This window comes from Temnothorax longispinosus, chromosome 1 (assembly GCF_030848805.1).
Source record: "Temnothorax longispinosus isolate EJ_2023e chromosome 1, Tlon_JGU_v1, whole genome shotgun sequence".
NCBI classification, from domain to species: Eukaryota; Metazoa; Arthropoda; class Insecta; order Hymenoptera; family Formicidae; genus Temnothorax; species Temnothorax longispinosus.
In genome coordinates, this window is record NC_092358.1 from 7,322,242 (window position 1) to 7,339,099 (window position 16,858).

General features: G+C 35.9%; 2 protein-coding genes across 5 annotated transcripts in view; one reads left to right on the plus strand and one right to left on the minus strand.

Annotated features, from left to right (window-relative positions):
* LOC139815109 (low density lipoprotein receptor adapter protein 1) overlaps nt 1-10,775 on the plus strand; it is a 65,760-nt gene extending 54,985 nt beyond the window's left edge. For 2 of the 3 annotated variants that reach the window (XM_071781878.1, XM_071781796.1), the window contains exons 3-6: nt 1,343-1,455; nt 4,893-5,152; nt 7,091-7,245; nt 7,968-10,775. In XM_071781878.1, the coding sequence (XP_071637979.1) occupies nt 1,343-1,455; nt 4,893-5,152; nt 7,091-7,245; nt 7,968-8,165 (726 nt within the window). In that variant the 3' untranslated portion in view covers nt 8,166-10,775. The remainder of the gene's footprint in view (nt 1-1,342; nt 1,456-4,892; nt 5,153-7,090; nt 7,246-7,967) is intronic. The other variant, XM_071781969.1, reaches the window with a different exon arrangement.
* A 407-nt stretch (nt 10,776-11,182) lies between these two features.
* LOC139814993 (beta-1,4-N-acetylgalactosaminyltransferase bre-4) overlaps nt 11,183-16,858 on the minus strand; it is a 91,468-nt gene continuing 85,792 nt past the window's right edge. For both annotated transcript variants that reach the window (XM_071781602.1, XM_071781675.1), the window contains one exon: nt 11,183-16,797. In XM_071781602.1, coding sequence (XP_071637703.1) covers nt 16,659-16,797 — 139 coding nt within the window. In that variant the 3' untranslated portion in view covers nt 11,183-16,658. The remainder of the gene's footprint in view (nt 16,798-16,858) is intronic.

Consider the following 16,858-nt stretch of genomic DNA (forward strand, 5'->3'; position numbering starts at 1 on the left):
GTGTTGCTTGTAATATTTCTCCCGCGTCCACAGTTCTTTTTACGCGAGATAAACACGTACGTTACAGTTTAAGTCGAATTAAATTTCTAAAATCTATTTATGTCATTCTCTTTGCATATTTTGTTAAAAGTGACATTACCGAGCGCAATAGATACGTGTTATCCTAAAATCTATGTCACAGTGTATAATCAGATTGCGAAGACATTGAGCATATCCTCCCACAATAACGCATTTGCGACAGAGAGATGCAGAATATCTGCTCGAGAATCACCGCGCGGATTAGGGAACGTTCCGGAATCTCTCGTGCGACGTTCGCGATTAAAGCGGCGGGAATCTCCATGCGCGAGTTAAATCGTTAAATGGACCGCTTAATCCGCACGAAGACCCGTAATTGCGTTGCAATGGAGCGACGCGAGAGAGAACTCACAATTTAGCGACGAGATATTTGATTTCCGAAAAAGGTAATCGAGCTGTTGCTTCACTTCACTCGGGTTTACACCGCGGATTTACTCCCGGGCGCATCTCGAACTACTCCAGGTACTTTAGTATAAACACCCACCACCTTCTGCTTGAGCAAACGGCGAAATTGTTGTCGACGTAATGGAAACAAAATTAATAGAAATTCGCCGTTCGGTCGGATGATCTATCAAATGATTCTCTTGAAATTGAGTTTCTATATATATATATAGTTGGAAAAAGGATGTACTGCGCCGCAAATATCAGAAAACGAATAAAAAAATATCGCTTTAATAAAAAGTTAATCAAAATAAGTAAATACTTTAATTAACAGATTTTTTAGTATTTAGTATGATAAGTACATATACATATTGCTTATAGTATAATAAGCAGATTTCTCTCTCTGCATTCTCTACTCTATAGATATACACATCAAATCTTAAAGACATAAAAATTATTACATAACTCTAAAATAGACTCAAGATTATAAATTGATAATAGTGTTTATGTAATGAGAAATTAAATTATAAAGCGATTGAGAGAATATAGAACAAATTATATTTTATGATTAAGTATTTTTCTTCGTTAAATTTTACACGTTTAATGCTCAAATGTTTGATGGCATAGAGAGAGCTGCAAAATGAAGACTTGAAGGTTTTTTGCGAATTCGATACTATTATTTTGTTTTTATAAAACATATATAGATGTATGTAATATCTCTTACTTTATATTATATTATTATTACATTATAGAGCTTTATAACAAAAATGACATTGGAAGAATAAAAAAAATACTCTTATTAAATTAAATTCTTTCATTACTGGATAAATGCTCTGGTGCATTTGGCTCATTGCATTTTTCATTTTGTCTATTTTAATTATTACAGGCGAAAGCAAGCGGAAAAAAGTTGCAAAGGGTCTCTTTGGCTGTGAGCTTGAGAGGAATTAGAATGACGGACTTGGCCACCGAAGAGGATCAGCTTCAGGTGTCAATATACAGGTAGGAGCATTAGATTAACAATTAAATTACAGATTAATGTTAAATACAATTAGCAATTTACTTTGTCATCAATTTAAAAATCTGTATATGCTGCATTAAATTAAATTTAAACACAAAACTTTCTAGAGCATTATGTGAAAAATAATATTAAAAATTATAATATAATAGAAGAAAGAAGAATACAACGTGTATTTCACCAGGGAAAATGTTTTTTTTTTCTGAGCGAAACGCGATAATGAATGTTTTTCGAGAAACACGCGCCAGCTCGCTCGATTAAAATTTCGATCGCACCGTGTGAAACTCGCCGCGATTTGCTGTATATTTTGCCGATCTGGCGGCGAATTATATTCGTTGTACGTACGCCTGAGAGTGCATTAACAATCCCATGTAATGACGACGCGATGCAGTGATGGTGCAGCGAGCGATGTGATATGCAACGAGCGCGATTTCGATATTCGTTACGGGAAATTACAAGCGCGACTATTTCCGATCCACGAAGCTTCTTTCTCTGTCTCTCTAATGCTATCGCTCGATTTGCAGCGATTGCGCGTTGTTTTCAATCTTATATTAATGGCTGAGAGGATTATAATATATGTACAGTATTCGGTCACAACGATTATTACGTTATTAGTCCTTTTTGCAGCATTTTGTGCGACGCAAATGCTCAAACAGTATTTTTCAATCGATTTCATATCGAAAAGAATATTATTTTAATATTAGAATTGGATACGTTTCAAGTACACATTTTGTTGAAATTAAATTAAGAGTTATAAATGTTTTAATTATAAGTTTTGCAAGTAAAACAATGATATTTCGCATTCTGTTAAATATAAATTATATATTTATTTTATTGCATATTATTTATACTTTTTTCATTTTATTTATCTTTATACAGTATTTTACATTAGTAGATTTATATTTTTTATAAGAAGTAAATAGGTCTAAAGAAGTTCAAGCATAGTTCCACAAAGGTTATATTACTTAGGATATAATCTCTGCTACATCACATTAAAAATTATCAGTGCAGAGTATAAATGCGATTTTAACTATCCATTAGCTCGGTCTGGGAGATCAGCATGCTCTTTCCTTTCGCCTTTCAAAAAAATTCAATTCATATTTATGTTCAGTAAAACGGAAAATTAAATGATTGACGAAGCTACGGGACGAATAGACATAAAGAATTAATTACTCGGTTGGATCGATCTTACATAGAGAATGTGTTAAGATTCATACGAGCGGATAGTCAAAAGTTTCCGGAATTATTTAAAAAAATATATTTAAAATATACTTACAGGTCTAAAACTTTAATTGATCTTTTTCAAGTGCCCCTCACATGTGTGATTTAAAGCAACCATTCCACAGTGCCTCTCCCACTTTAGGAAACTGTCTAAATTCTGGAGTTCCGTTGTTGAGGGTTGCGATTCTCGTTGAATTTCGTCAATGTCAGCAAAACTCCCTTAAGTTGCTACTTAATCGTGAGAATAAAAAAAGTCACAAGAGTCGAGATCAGGTGAATATGGTAGATAGGACACAGTTACCATTTTATTTTCAGTTAAAAACTGCTGAATGCTCAAGGCTACGTGGGCAGGGGCATTGTCATGACGCAGGAACTAATCAGCACTTTTCCATTTTTTCTTCCACTCTCCCTCGCTTCGTGTGACTTTTTTTATTCTCACGAATGAAGCAAGAACTTAAAAAGGGAAGCATTTTGCTGACATTGACGAGGTTAAACGAGAGTCGTTGGGAACCCTTAACAGCAAGTTAAAAGTCTTCTTCCGGAAGAAAAATTTAGACAGTGTTTTTCAAGTAGAAGAGGTGCTGTGATTGTTGTATTAAGTCACAAGGGGGAGTAAAGTTTCGGTTCGAAAGGGATTAAAGTTTCAGACCTGCAAGTATAATACAGTTTAAATATTTTTTCAAAAATAATTCCGGAAACTTTTGGGTACCCTCTCGTACAATGGAGTGAGAAATAATTGCAGCAATTGTAAAAAATTCGAGAGAAGACATATCGCGTTCCGGAAAAGAGTCTCGCCGAATTTCCGCGTGGCACAAACGGACGAACGGACGACTGAAATGAACTTTTCTCGCGATAATGATCCCGCGTACTCGTTAGGAGGCCGGCCGGCGAAATACTAAGCGACGGTTTTCCATTGTTACGCCGTGAAAGCCCACCGGTGGTGGGCTTTGTTCCTCTGGTACATAATACGCTCGGAGGTGCGCTAAAGTGGCGAACGAGAAATTTCATGGGACGCGTATAGAAAAAAAAAAGAACGATGATGGCGAGCGCGGCGAAGGTTGACGTGCCGGTTATAAATTCTCTTAATCTCGCCGCTCGGCGCCGTTAATGGCGAGTTAATTAACCGGCGTGCAAAGACGCGGCTGAATAAAATTAAGCCGCGGGATTAAGAGCGTTAAAGAGCATTATTTCGGGGCCGATGGTGTTATCGGCTCTAGCCCGCAATGGCGTAACTTGAAAACTCTGCAATACTAAAAGAGAAGAAAAAAGGAAAGAGATAAGAGGAGAGGTAGATAACTGCGGAAAAGAAAAAAAGAAATGAACAAGGAAGAAGAAAAAAAAATGGAAAGAAAAGAGAAAGAAATTAAAAAGAGAAGAGTGCAAAAAAACAGAAATCATAATTATTAATTTTTTTTTTAATTTTGGAATTACTTTATATCATATATATGTATTGAGTTATCCTATTTGCTGTATTTGCATCACTACTATCGCCAGTTTGTGTAGTATTAATTACATGAACCTGTCTTTTGCTATGTATAATATTCAACGTTTTGAAATTTATACGATTGTATTATATTACATATATTTATGTTACTATTTAATTATAACTTAATTTGAGCATAAATTGATTATGAATATTTATTAAAATAAACCGAGCTTGGTATCTGAAATAAGCTGAAAATTCCACCTTGATAAAGAGCTCATAAAAGCCTTGTTGTATCCGTTTTTTTGTAACCGCCGGCAGTGCATTTCGCTTATGCCGCCCTTTGCATATTACTCTCGTTTCCCTCGGGGAATTTATGATTCGTCTAAGTGCCCTCCAGCAAATTTTCGACTATTATACGCGGCGAGCGAATACCGTCGTGCGACATAAACGGAAGCGGCTGCCGCTGCGAGCGATGGGCGTGGATTTGCATATCGCATAGTTGCGTCGCGCCGGATATGCGTGCAGACTCGCGCGGAAGATCTGAAATTATCAACATCGTAAAAAAGCAGCACTATTAAAGCGCGTGAAGCTAATGTGATAAATATACATAATATTTTTTTTATGGCAACATAACGATCAATTTCTTATCGATGTTAGAAAAGATATTTTTTCTTATTCTTAAGATAGAAACTATAGAAAGGATAAATTAATTTAAAGAAAAGAAAATATAATTCTAGTAATACTAATTTTTGTTCCGTTATTCTTTCATTTCAGAATTTCGTATTGCTCGGCGGATGCGACGCACGATCACGTGTTCGCGTTCATCGCGACGAATCTCAACGAGACGATGGAGTGCCACGCGTTTCTCTGCCCGAAGAGAAAAATGGCGCAGACAGTGACGCTGACTGTGGCGCAGGCCTTCAACACGGCTTATCAGGCGTGGCAGTTGTCACAGTCCGATCCTAGGATTCATCACGCGCAGGATAAGAGCCCTCCCTCGACAGGTGACAGGATCGGTGAGGAAATTTTTCGCGGTATTAGTATATCTTTCCCGAACATCTCGTCGTGTCTCAAAACAAGAGAGATTATTCCTATCCGTTACGGATAAATATACGAAAACCATCGAGAAGTTGGAGAAAATCGAAGGAACATAGGAAACAAACAATCTTGTTAATTTATAAATAAGCTCTCTATTTGTGTGGAATTTCGCGAAACGAGGACACACGAATTATATATATATAGATCTTCTAGATTGAGCTTTACAACATAGAGTTATAATAAATTTTATAATCTTTTCAGTTAAAAGGTCAACTGCTAGCGGAGCAGTTTCCACTGTTTTCAGCGTAATTATAAATTTAGAAAAAGTTAAAATTTTCAAAGACTAACAGGTAATTAGATTGTGTAATTTAGACAACATCAGGATTTTCAAAGGAATTAGGGTAGATTACGCGATTATTAATATAGGGAAGAGTTGAGATTTTCGAAGAGTCGCGCGAGTTATGCGAGAGATTGTGGGAAAATTAAATACCTCGTGTCGTTACGTAAAATCGCAGTAATTAGAAATATAGCTGGCTCTCGTTTCTGCACTTCAGAAAGCTTGCCACTTGCTTTAATCTCGGGTGAATTCGGGCAAGTGCGGTATAAAGAGGCGGCTGCCGCGTTGATCGTAAAGAGCAGTGTCTATATGGGCGTTGCACTTAACCCGCTGAGAGTACGGATATTGCGGGATGCCTCCTGGCACCGGCCAAGAGAATCAGGAAATTGTGCGTTAATATCCGGATGGCACACACATTGCATCGTGTCGTATACGCGCACACGCCAATAAATGCCAGCAGATAATATTGAAGCTTCTGTCTTCGACATCTCGAATGCAATCGTTTGCTGCTTTTTATCACTTGTATTACAGCCGAATAAGACAATATTGTAATTCTATATCGTAAAATTTATTTCAGATCTATAATTCGTGTCGAAATTTAGGATAGAATTCTATTTATAATTGATCTGAGTACATATAAGACGTGCATACAATATACATATATTAAAATATGTATTACAAACATGGAAATATATAGTGGATAAAATTATAAATAGAATTCTAAATTCTTGAAATCTAATAAAGCTAATTATAGATCGCGTTAGAATTAAGCTTCTAAAGTGGGCTTAACTCTAATTCGTATATAGTTTCTATATTTATTTAATATTACGTTTCTTATTTTTATTTAATTAAAATTTCCTTATTTTTATTCAATATTTTTCATTGGTGTTGCCGATTTCTTATCGTCCCTAAAATATTAAAGTTTGTACCAAAAAGGTAGACCCGTTAGATCGAGCGGATATTTTTATAATTGATTGATTTGATTCTCGATTTATATCGCGAAACTGGTTTGTTAATTTTTAAATCGCCTTTTTTGAGGTTTTTATTTTATGGATATATTGCATAGAAATGTTTCGCTTCTGCATATTGCATCGAATATTTGAATGCAGAGCTTCAGGGAAATTCGCGTTTCGTTTTGAAAATAAATATTTGTCTTATATCACTTGGTAAAATTAAATTGATATTTTCAATCTTTTTTTACCGCGATATTCTATGAAAAATAAGATTTTAATATTCTTTATACGTATATAGGATGCTTCAGAATTATCATATAAATTTTACATTTGTTTTCTTTTTTACCTTTTCCATTCGGAAATCACTTTTCTCGAAATACGAATTTTAAAACGATTTGTACAATTTTGGGAACAATTACAAATTATAAATAATTCAATATGTAGGTTTCTGACAAACTAAAATTTCTGCAAATAGACACACAAACTGCAAATCGATAATAACTATATTTTACTTAACATTTCTGTGTTTATTTGCAAATCTATTTTTCTGTTCAAAATTACAATATTTATCCACAAATGGCAGATACATTTCCCGTTACATTTCCGTTTAGTATCATCTAATTATTCTGTATTTTTAATTACAGATAATGATGAGAAGAAGAGCGCCAGCGAGACAAAGACTACTAATGGCAAGATTAATGAGCAAAATAAGCAGAATGGCCAACAGCGGCGTAACGACAGCCAGAAAAATCTTTTAATTGATTTGTCAAACGATCCCAAACCAGCGGGAAATTCATGGGTGAGTGATGAAACGTTGAGTTTCTCTTTGACGCGTCGTTGTCGTCGTCGTCGTCGTTGATCAGCAAAAACCGACCGATCAGCAAAGCTATACTATAATCCCACGGCGTTTGATCCCTTCCCAGTTTACTACATCTCGTCGATAGGTACTCCACATCGCGTTGCTATGTGTACACGCCATTGATCTGCATCGCGTCAGAGGATATGAGAGACTGCAAAAAAGAGAACATTTAAAGCGAAATTAAAATCCGAAATGGCAAAGTAATTTTATCTAGTCTTTTTGAGAAGGATAACTTCAAACTTCAAACACACGTTTCATATTTTTATTTCGGAAATCTGAGCGCGTCAAAAAAATTTTGTTTGCCATCCCTCAACTTAAATTGGCACGGGAGATTGTATTTATATATTTTATACTATATATTTTATTAATTATAATTAATTAAAATATTCAAATTATTTGTAATTTTGGTTACACACGTTCTTTAAAATTCTTAAAGTAAAAATAATATATAGTAATATATACTTATCTATTTATTATTTATTTCCATTTTTTATGTTACAAAAAGATTAAAAAATTCCAGGAAATAATTTTATATTTTAAAAACAATCTAAAAAGAAATAACAATCAAATTTACTTTTAATTTATATAATTTCCTATAATCAAATACATAGAGGAAAAGGTAAAAATTTGTCGAGTAACGTGAGCCGTTCGCTTCTTTTCAGGTATGCTTTGAGGAGGATTCGGACATGAAGAAAAGCCAGAAGAAGAGTGCGGGGAGTAACAATAGTATTCCTATGACAACGCTTAGGCACCACACGGCTTCCACTCCGGCGCATCACGTGGTGCCTCGACCGAGCGCCGGTTTCAAGGTGCAAAACGCCTGGGGCGAATCCAGGTCGGTCGACCTGATGTGTTCGTAGCAGGCAGGATAGCCGGCGGCCGACAGTTTCAGGGACGTGCCGTTGATAACGGGCCTCTGGAAACACCTCTCGGACAACGGTCAATCTAAAAAGACCAACGGCAATCATTAGAATCCTCGCCGAACTGTTCCAGCAGCTTCCGATCGCGAGTTTAAAACTTCGAAAAGGCGACGATCTTCGCCGATTATTCATATTTTTATCGAACGCTGAAGTGAGACAGCGTGGATGCCGCAACGGTGTCTATTTTTATGTGTGATCTTCTTAATGAAACTACATTATAAGTCCGATGGGGTTTCTTATATTCGTTGGAGGGACGTGGAAAAGATTGCGGATGATTCTTACCAATGTATACCGATGACAATGACAATGATGGTTTCTTTTTAAAGAGGATTAACCCGCACCAGAGAGATCGCGGTAATCGGGGTGGGATCAATTTCTAATGGATTTTGTATAATACGTATAATATACATATACCTGTGCCAATTACTTTACATACATATCGCACAAACATTACTAAACAAGAATGTGAGTGTCAAGACACTCACTATTTTATCATTTTTAATAGTATTAACTCTGGAAATTAGACTAAAATTAGTGTCGTACAATTCACGTTTCTAGAGAGTCCATTGATGAAGGTCAATTTTTGATTCAAGGTTCATCGGAGAATTGAAAGTCTCGATGTGACGACCAGATAGGTATTTTATCAAACAAACCAAATTTTTCTGAAATTAACTGAACAATTCATTTCATTCAATCCTGATATCTAGTGAGGAAAACAAGTATACACGCCTGTATAGCTGATATTTTTTATAAATTGTTATTTTATTTTTATAATTAATTTGTAAATGTTACTATAAATCTTTTATATACATTTTTTTCTTAAATATTTACGGATATAATATTGGTTTTTGCATCAAGATCTTCAATTGTACAATGAGCCGAAATTATACAATTTTAGCGAGTGAAAAATCTCGCGAGCATACACTAAGCCTTGTGCTAAAAATATGTTCCGTCCAAATCGGAAAATATTGCTGCCATATTTTAATCCCGTATATGAATCGAATGTTTTACATATATATGTACACGTGTATCTACGCGATGCAGTGGGCGACTAAATTGTTTTAGAGCAATTTTCGAGTGAATTCCGGTAACATAAAATGCGTATTCCAGAGTTAATACGTGTCTGTTATTTCCGTTGAAAACGTACGATAATAAAAAAAAAGAATTGAAAAAAAAACGCCAGGTTTCGTAGATCGATTCCCTCTTATGGTGCTGGATAGAGATGATCCCTAATTGTTGATAGTCGAGCACTTGATTGAATAGCTGGACTATTTCTTAGTTAAAATTCGTTGAAGTTTCTTGCAAAAAAAAAGAATCGTTTGACGTAAATGATTAAATATCGAGAAGGCCGCGTTATATTCATACGATATTGGGTGTAATTTGCAATTAGCTCATACGTTTACGTGACAATTTTATATTCCCGAAAATAATTTTTATATTCCGAAGGGATCATTTGCCAAACGGGCTTCGTTGCGCTGATGAAGATTTCATTGATAATATCAGCGGCGAGCGATTGCCGTCAAAATACCGCAATATTACGTATTACGCAATATTAAATATTAATGTGTTGATGTATACGTTATGAATAAATACGTGCGCGTAATAACTAATAGGGCGTAATGATGCCGCTAATAATCGAGGAGCGTTAATTATATTGATATTTAATTTATCGATTGTTAAATCGTAAATATATTGTATTCTGGTTTTAGCTATATCGTATCTGTGCGTAATTATCGCGATGACGTCTTATTGGACAACGTTAAGGTCTCCGTTTCTGCGCGATGCGATTATGGATTCGATTATATTCTTGTGAATAAGTAAGTTGCAGAGGGCTGCGATTTCGATTTCGAAAAAGATATAACGGGTGTAATACATTATATGATAACTTACTGTCCATTATAGTCAATGTTATATTGTCGAAGAGCAGCGTTTTTAGATTATCGGATGAAATTATATCGATTCTAAGGTAGATACTCCGGTGGTTTTGTAGAGATTTTGTAGATTTGCAGAATTTATCATGAGACGATGAAACAATCGGAATGCTCATTCTTTCATTTTAATACCTTTTTGACCAAAATTTTCGAAATAAGAGAAAGTTTTCATTACTTTTTCAATAATAAAGGAAAGTGAATTTATAAAAAAATATTTTGCTTACTTTTACCTGAAAATTTAAAAGTTTTTATAATATGAAATATTAAAATGCAGTCTTTTATGTGATGTAATGTGTTAAAAGCTCAAGATTTTTTTACAAGATTATTCATTAGTAATTAAATTAATTTATAATTAAAAAGTTAGATGTTTGAGTTTTATTAAGACATACTGGTCAAAAAGGAATTCATCACGTATGGACCGATGGCGATATAAATCTCAGACCGGACGTCCAAATATGTGCGCTGATAAATAATCATCTCGAAGTGACCGTAACTTTACATAGCTGCACACTAATCGCACATTGTGCATCGTATTACCACGGGAACGTTATATACATTTTTGCGCTAAATGTTCGTAGTCCGTAAGCAGCACGAATCAAATATACGTATGTATATCTGACATGTGTGCGTCTCATGACAATTTATCCCTGCACAGAAAAAAGAAATCTCCTCCTTTCGCGATCCTTAACCTTTAGAGCGCCGGCATTTGATGAGTTTTAATCCTCTTAGAAAGTCCTCAAATTGTTGTGCTTATATCTTATATATAACATATACAAAGTTCCGATCATACGTAGAGCCTATATTTAGGCTTTCCGGCGGTCTAAAGGTTAAAACAAATCCGGATGTCGATTTATTGTACTTTGCGTTTAATTAATCTCAATATTGATTTTATTTTATAATCGTAAAAAATTATATTGATAGGCTTTACTTTATCGACGACTATCGTCGCAAACTAAATAAATAGAAATCATCGGAGCAGAACCATTTGCTGAAAAAGGACACAGTGAAAGACAGTAGAGAAAGAAATGTGCTTTAACAGAAATTTATTGTTCCAATACATCACAAATGTAACTTGTGAAAAGGAATAGTCTCCCAGACGTTCTGGTAAATCGAGAAGAAGCAAGTATTACGTACACGAGGAAAGTTCCTCCTAATTTATATGGATATCCGCATTACTTTTTAAATAGTTTTCTCTTGGCCAATTTATATAGACATCGTCATCGATCTTCGCAACTTTTCCCTTCTGATGGACCTTTATGAAAATTAGATATCGGATACTTTTACGGTAGATTCTTTTCTCGGCTACTTTAATTGTCCCTTTTGGGAGATATCAATCAAACCAGATGATGCGAGATGAGAACATTGTCGAGAAGATATTTTCGCCTGAGACGGGCAGTATCCTGAAAATACTTTCAGAATATTCTGATAAATTTTATGTATCGTAATATTGTAGGAATGTTTGGGAGATATCTCTCTGAAAATACTATGCAAATTCTCGAAATATACATTTCGACGATTCTGCAGATGTTGCAGTCGCGAAAGCTCGGAAAGCATCCCGAGAAGTTACGGTACATTCCGTCGGATATGATATATATATGTATATATATACACACACAAGTTTAAATTCGACTTATCTCTCGCTAGTTATAGAAACTCTTAGAAAACTCGTAATTATGTACGTCTTATACTTTCTCGGGATATTCGCAGAATATCTTCTCATCTCGCGTTTGACAATAATGTTCAACATTAACAATACGAAAAGTCCTCGTGTCCGCGCTTTGAAAACTCCCTGACGCTTTCTAATTAGCGACGGAATATATCGCGTATATAATATACATATTACACATCGTAATTATGTTACGCCTGAGCGCCTCGTCGATTCTCTTTCTCTCTCTCTCTCTCTCTCTCTCTCTCTCTCTCTCTGTCGCCTATCTTCTCATATAAATACTTAGCGATTATTTTTCTTCATTTACGGGATGTTTTTGTTTAATCACTATCTCGTCTTTTCTGTGATTGGAATTTAACAATCGCACGCGCCGCACGAGAACCGCACCTCGCGATAACGGTGGGTGTATTAAAAAATAATTGCACTCCACGCTTCAAATGATCTCTTATCAACCTAGCGCAACAATAGCTATACGGTAATAATAAATTGATCGTAAACCTACATAACTACATAACTCTCTCGACGACGCGAAATAATCCCTCTCTCTACTTTTCTTCGGTATATAAATAAATCTCCTAAATTACAATTCGTGTGTGCGCAAAAATCCGTGTGCATGATATACATGGTACGTATAAAAGTCTCGTCTCCCCGACGGAAGCTCTCCAAGTTTGCAAAACTGCAAGGAATAGGGTGACTATATCCTGCGAGGTTCTCGTACGGCAATCGAGCGCACCAAATTTATCTAACATATTCATGATACGCGAAATGTCCCATGTAAATGTACCCAATCACATCTTTAAAGGGAGGAAACTTCATTTAATTACACGCAATATTCCGAGAAACAAAATATCTTTTATATTACACTTTAACATCGCGACTGGATTCGTTTTACACGACACATTTTGCATACAGCGTGCTCCGGAAAAATATAAGTATAAATCAGAAAATTGATAATTTTTTACAGTCCTGATAAATTCATTTTTTTTGTTATAATTTAATTAAATATGTTGTTCAGTGTAATATATAAAAATAGAATATTTTTAATTATAGATAAAAGAATTTAGACGAAGAAATGAAAAATTTACATGTGTTGCAATAGTTTGTTGCTTTGATTACGGTTAATATCGATGCAATTTAGCGTTCTTTGGAAACTGTAACTTATACTCCTTTTGCGGCGCACGTTGAATATTTTCTTTCACTTCATTTTTATCCTAACTTATAGATATTCCTGATTATTCGATAACGGTAATAATATATGATACAGCGGTTTCTCTTAAAAGCTACACTGAAATATTATCCTTCACTGTTGTTTTCTTTCCTCGCACGTTCGCTCCGCTTTGCACTCAATGGCAGCAAATTAATTAGTGATCCACAAAAACATTAGAAACAATTCTTTCATCTTTCAACAAAATCACATCTTAATTAAAAACCCTGCAAGCTTCTTGTGAGTTATATTCCTTAGATCTATAATAACAATTTGCACGTTATAAAATTATGCTTCCAAATTATTTTACTCTTAATTATCTGTCTTTTCTCTAAGTATAAAATCATTTTATGACCCATTTCTACACTTGTAGAATTTTCGCGTACAATTTCAGCATTAAACATAAATTTAAATTGGACAAGTAAATTTTGAGATTAAATAATTGCATTTCTAGAAACGCGCGGTAACTGTTATACGTGGTTTTGTCCCTTTGTTCGTTATATTGTGCTGAAATTGTGGAAATTACTCTTTATTAATTTTACTTTCTTTGAAGAAAGCATTTCTTATCCGTACTTTTTAATTTTCCAACCATTTCTTTAATTAGAAAAATTGGTATATTTGATTACATGAAAACAGCGTATTTAGATAATTTAGAAGTCTTGGGTCTGAGTTAGACGATCAAGTTAGACAACGAAAAATGACAACGAAACGTACGCAAAGTGATAATCTACATCCAGATCAAATAACGACATCGGAATGTTTAATCACAGAAACGGTAATAAGAACGCATCAAGCGTACACCCAATACATTTCCCGCATATCATGTATTTCTCAGTCAGAATCTTCATGTCGTCTTATACAACGCGAACATCAGCTGATTCCTATACCTTCACCAAGTAATTATAGCATTCTATCACTTCGCGTTTGTGATTATAGAATTCTCTTTGCTCATAAATGAAAAGTAGTAAAAATTAAATTAATCAAACAACAAGCTTGTCAACATTTTAAAATATAATTCTAGTCTTGTCATAAATAAATAAATAAATAAATAAATAATTAAGTGCAGCAATATAGAATTCCTTTAGTTATTATTAAACGACTGATATTAGCATTTAGTGAAAGACCTCAAGAAAAACTTTTCAAAAATCGTAAAACGCAAAGTGATAAGCCAGAGAACTTCGTAAAGTCGCTGGATGAGTTCAGAGAGCTCTGAAATGACGGGAATAAGGTATCGATCGGCTGCTGATTGCGCGATGCGGAAGGAAAAGGATGTTAATTGTGTCGCTCGTCGTCGTAACAAGTCGGATTACTGTCCTGCTCCTCCTCGTAATTCATTCAACCGCAAAAAGACGCATTATTCACAGCCCGTGCTCTCGCTTGCGCTTAAGACGCTTAAGTATGCTCGTCCACAGCACAGTGAAGTTTCACACATGTGTCTATGACAAGACGTGATATGTTAGTGTATTCTAAGTCTTGACTGCGCTTGCTAACGTTCCGCATATAAATCTTCTTGCTCGCGTATATCCAAATGGACCTCTTCCATCCACTCATTAAATAGGTGTATGATGCAAATAACAATATAATTGAGAGCCGATTCTAGGAGCAAATTGAATAATCAGTTACTGCTAATCTGTTCATTAAAAATTTTTTCTTTCGTTAATGATTTTTCATTAAGATTTTCCAACTGCTCCTGTTAAATTCAATCTTGTTTTAAGTGATTCTTTTTACTTTTAGTTTCTTTAAAGAGATACAGCAATAGTTCAACTAAAGTTAAACTTAGCCGACATTTGAGTTAGAAACTGGTCTCCTCTTGAAAAAGAAACTTTTCCAATTTTAATTGATATTAATGCAATTAAACTTGGAAATCAAGTCGTCTGTAGAAGGAGTTTGCAGTTCTTATTTCGCAAATGTATGAAATAGATACATGGAAGCATCTTTATTTCTCATGAAGCGCACAATTTCTCTTTCGTGCCTAAATATACGCGGACAAATGAAAACGCGTACACTCGATGCTCGTTCACCAAATGACAAACAACAATTAAGTACCGTTTCTTCGTTTCGCACAGCCGTTCGCGCTGATATCGATCGAAAAATCAATCCCCTAGCAACGAAGCCAACCGATAATTTACAGCCCCGTAAAAAAATAAGCTCCGATCCCGCTACGAGAGCTCGAGTTACGAACCTAGAGCACACTCGGGATCAAGATATAACGAGCGATATGCGACTTTGAAAGCGATTCGAAACCTTTCGCATTATATCTCGTATAATTAACCCTACAAGAAACTTTACCCGCGATATTATCCGCCCCCCTGTCCCTTTCAATACGCACCCTAATCCAGTCTATTTTTAGCACCGTAGAGGCTCCTCGTTAGCGAAAGAATCTGAATGTTGGAAATTGACTCTCGAATCGTTAAAAGCCAAATAGATTACTGGGCGATTTATTATCATTAACAGGTCATACGAGATTGTACGTTCTCTCCAATTTTCACTGTCTAATTATTCCTGTTCGCTAACGAGGCTTGATCATGTACGGTGATCACCTCTTGGTGGTTACGATGTATAAGCCGTAAAAGCGGAAAGCTCTCTAAAGTCCTCTCGAGCGACAACAGCTTGTTTTGCGCACATAATACCGTAGCTCGGCTCTAAGAAGGATATTGAAGCTTCTTCGTTCTCTTGGGTATTCCCTTCCTGCTTTCTGTTCCTCCTTTCTTTCGTACAGCACACGCACGCACGTACACACATACACTCATGTACATTCTCCTTTGGCACGTCAGCTCGTATGCTATTTTCTACTCGCTCTTTAACCTATCATCGCGATAAAAAAATATGAGGAATAAAAATATATCACGTAACAACATCCCCTCCGTAAGAGGAGAAAACTGAAGACGAGACCCTTACGCAGCGGCGAGATTTACTCGACAAACCGCCGACGTGGAAGCATCTTTCCTCTCCCTATCCCTACCACTGACGCGCTCCATCCAATCGTTGATCCTGTGCACCTTCTGTACGCCAGATTCCCAGTAATTTTTTATCCTAGAGCTCCTCGAATAATATAGTATGCAAATGAGATATTTAAATTTAGCTGTTCGGCTTTTACTAATTTTTTGGTCGGAGAGAAAGACAATATTAAGAACGATCTTCGGCGAAACGGCGAACGGAAGAACGACAGGATCAATCGACGATCCTGAATACAGAGAGGCCGTGTCAGTATACAGGTAACTCGTAATTGAAGTTAATAAAATCTTATGAAGCGTTTCTCATTATTCTGTTTCTAATTATTCATTAATCTCACTCGAACTATTCATTTCTTTCCAACGAGCCATGTTCTGTAATATAATTATTTATTGTATAATGGCCGAAGCTAGGTCAGTTAGGGATAAAAATGGCCGGTGCATTCAGGATCTCGTCTCTCTTCGTCGATGAATCGGAATTCCAGCATTTCCAGGAAGTGTCTTCGGAGAACAACTTCGCGTTTCTCTCCGCGGCTTTCGCGGAAATGTCTTTCGTCTTTAGTCTTGCTTCTTTGACGAGCGGCAAGCCCCAGGGTCGCGGTTTCGCGACACAATCGCATTGACCTCGCTAGAGATATAAGCTTGGTGTGCAAGGAGCCTTCAGCCGAGCCATGGTAGCCATCAGCTGGGCTGCGGCGGCGTCAGTCTCACTAAGAGCCACGTATACAGCTTTGGCTTCCGCTTGTCGCTCAGCTCGTACTGCAGATTAGCCAATCCATCAGTGGAGAATCTTTTCTTGCCTGTCTTCAGGAATTCATACCTGTCGTCAAAAATTATGCGTTCAACCACTACGATCCGAAGAGAATGTTCAAAAAACTAGT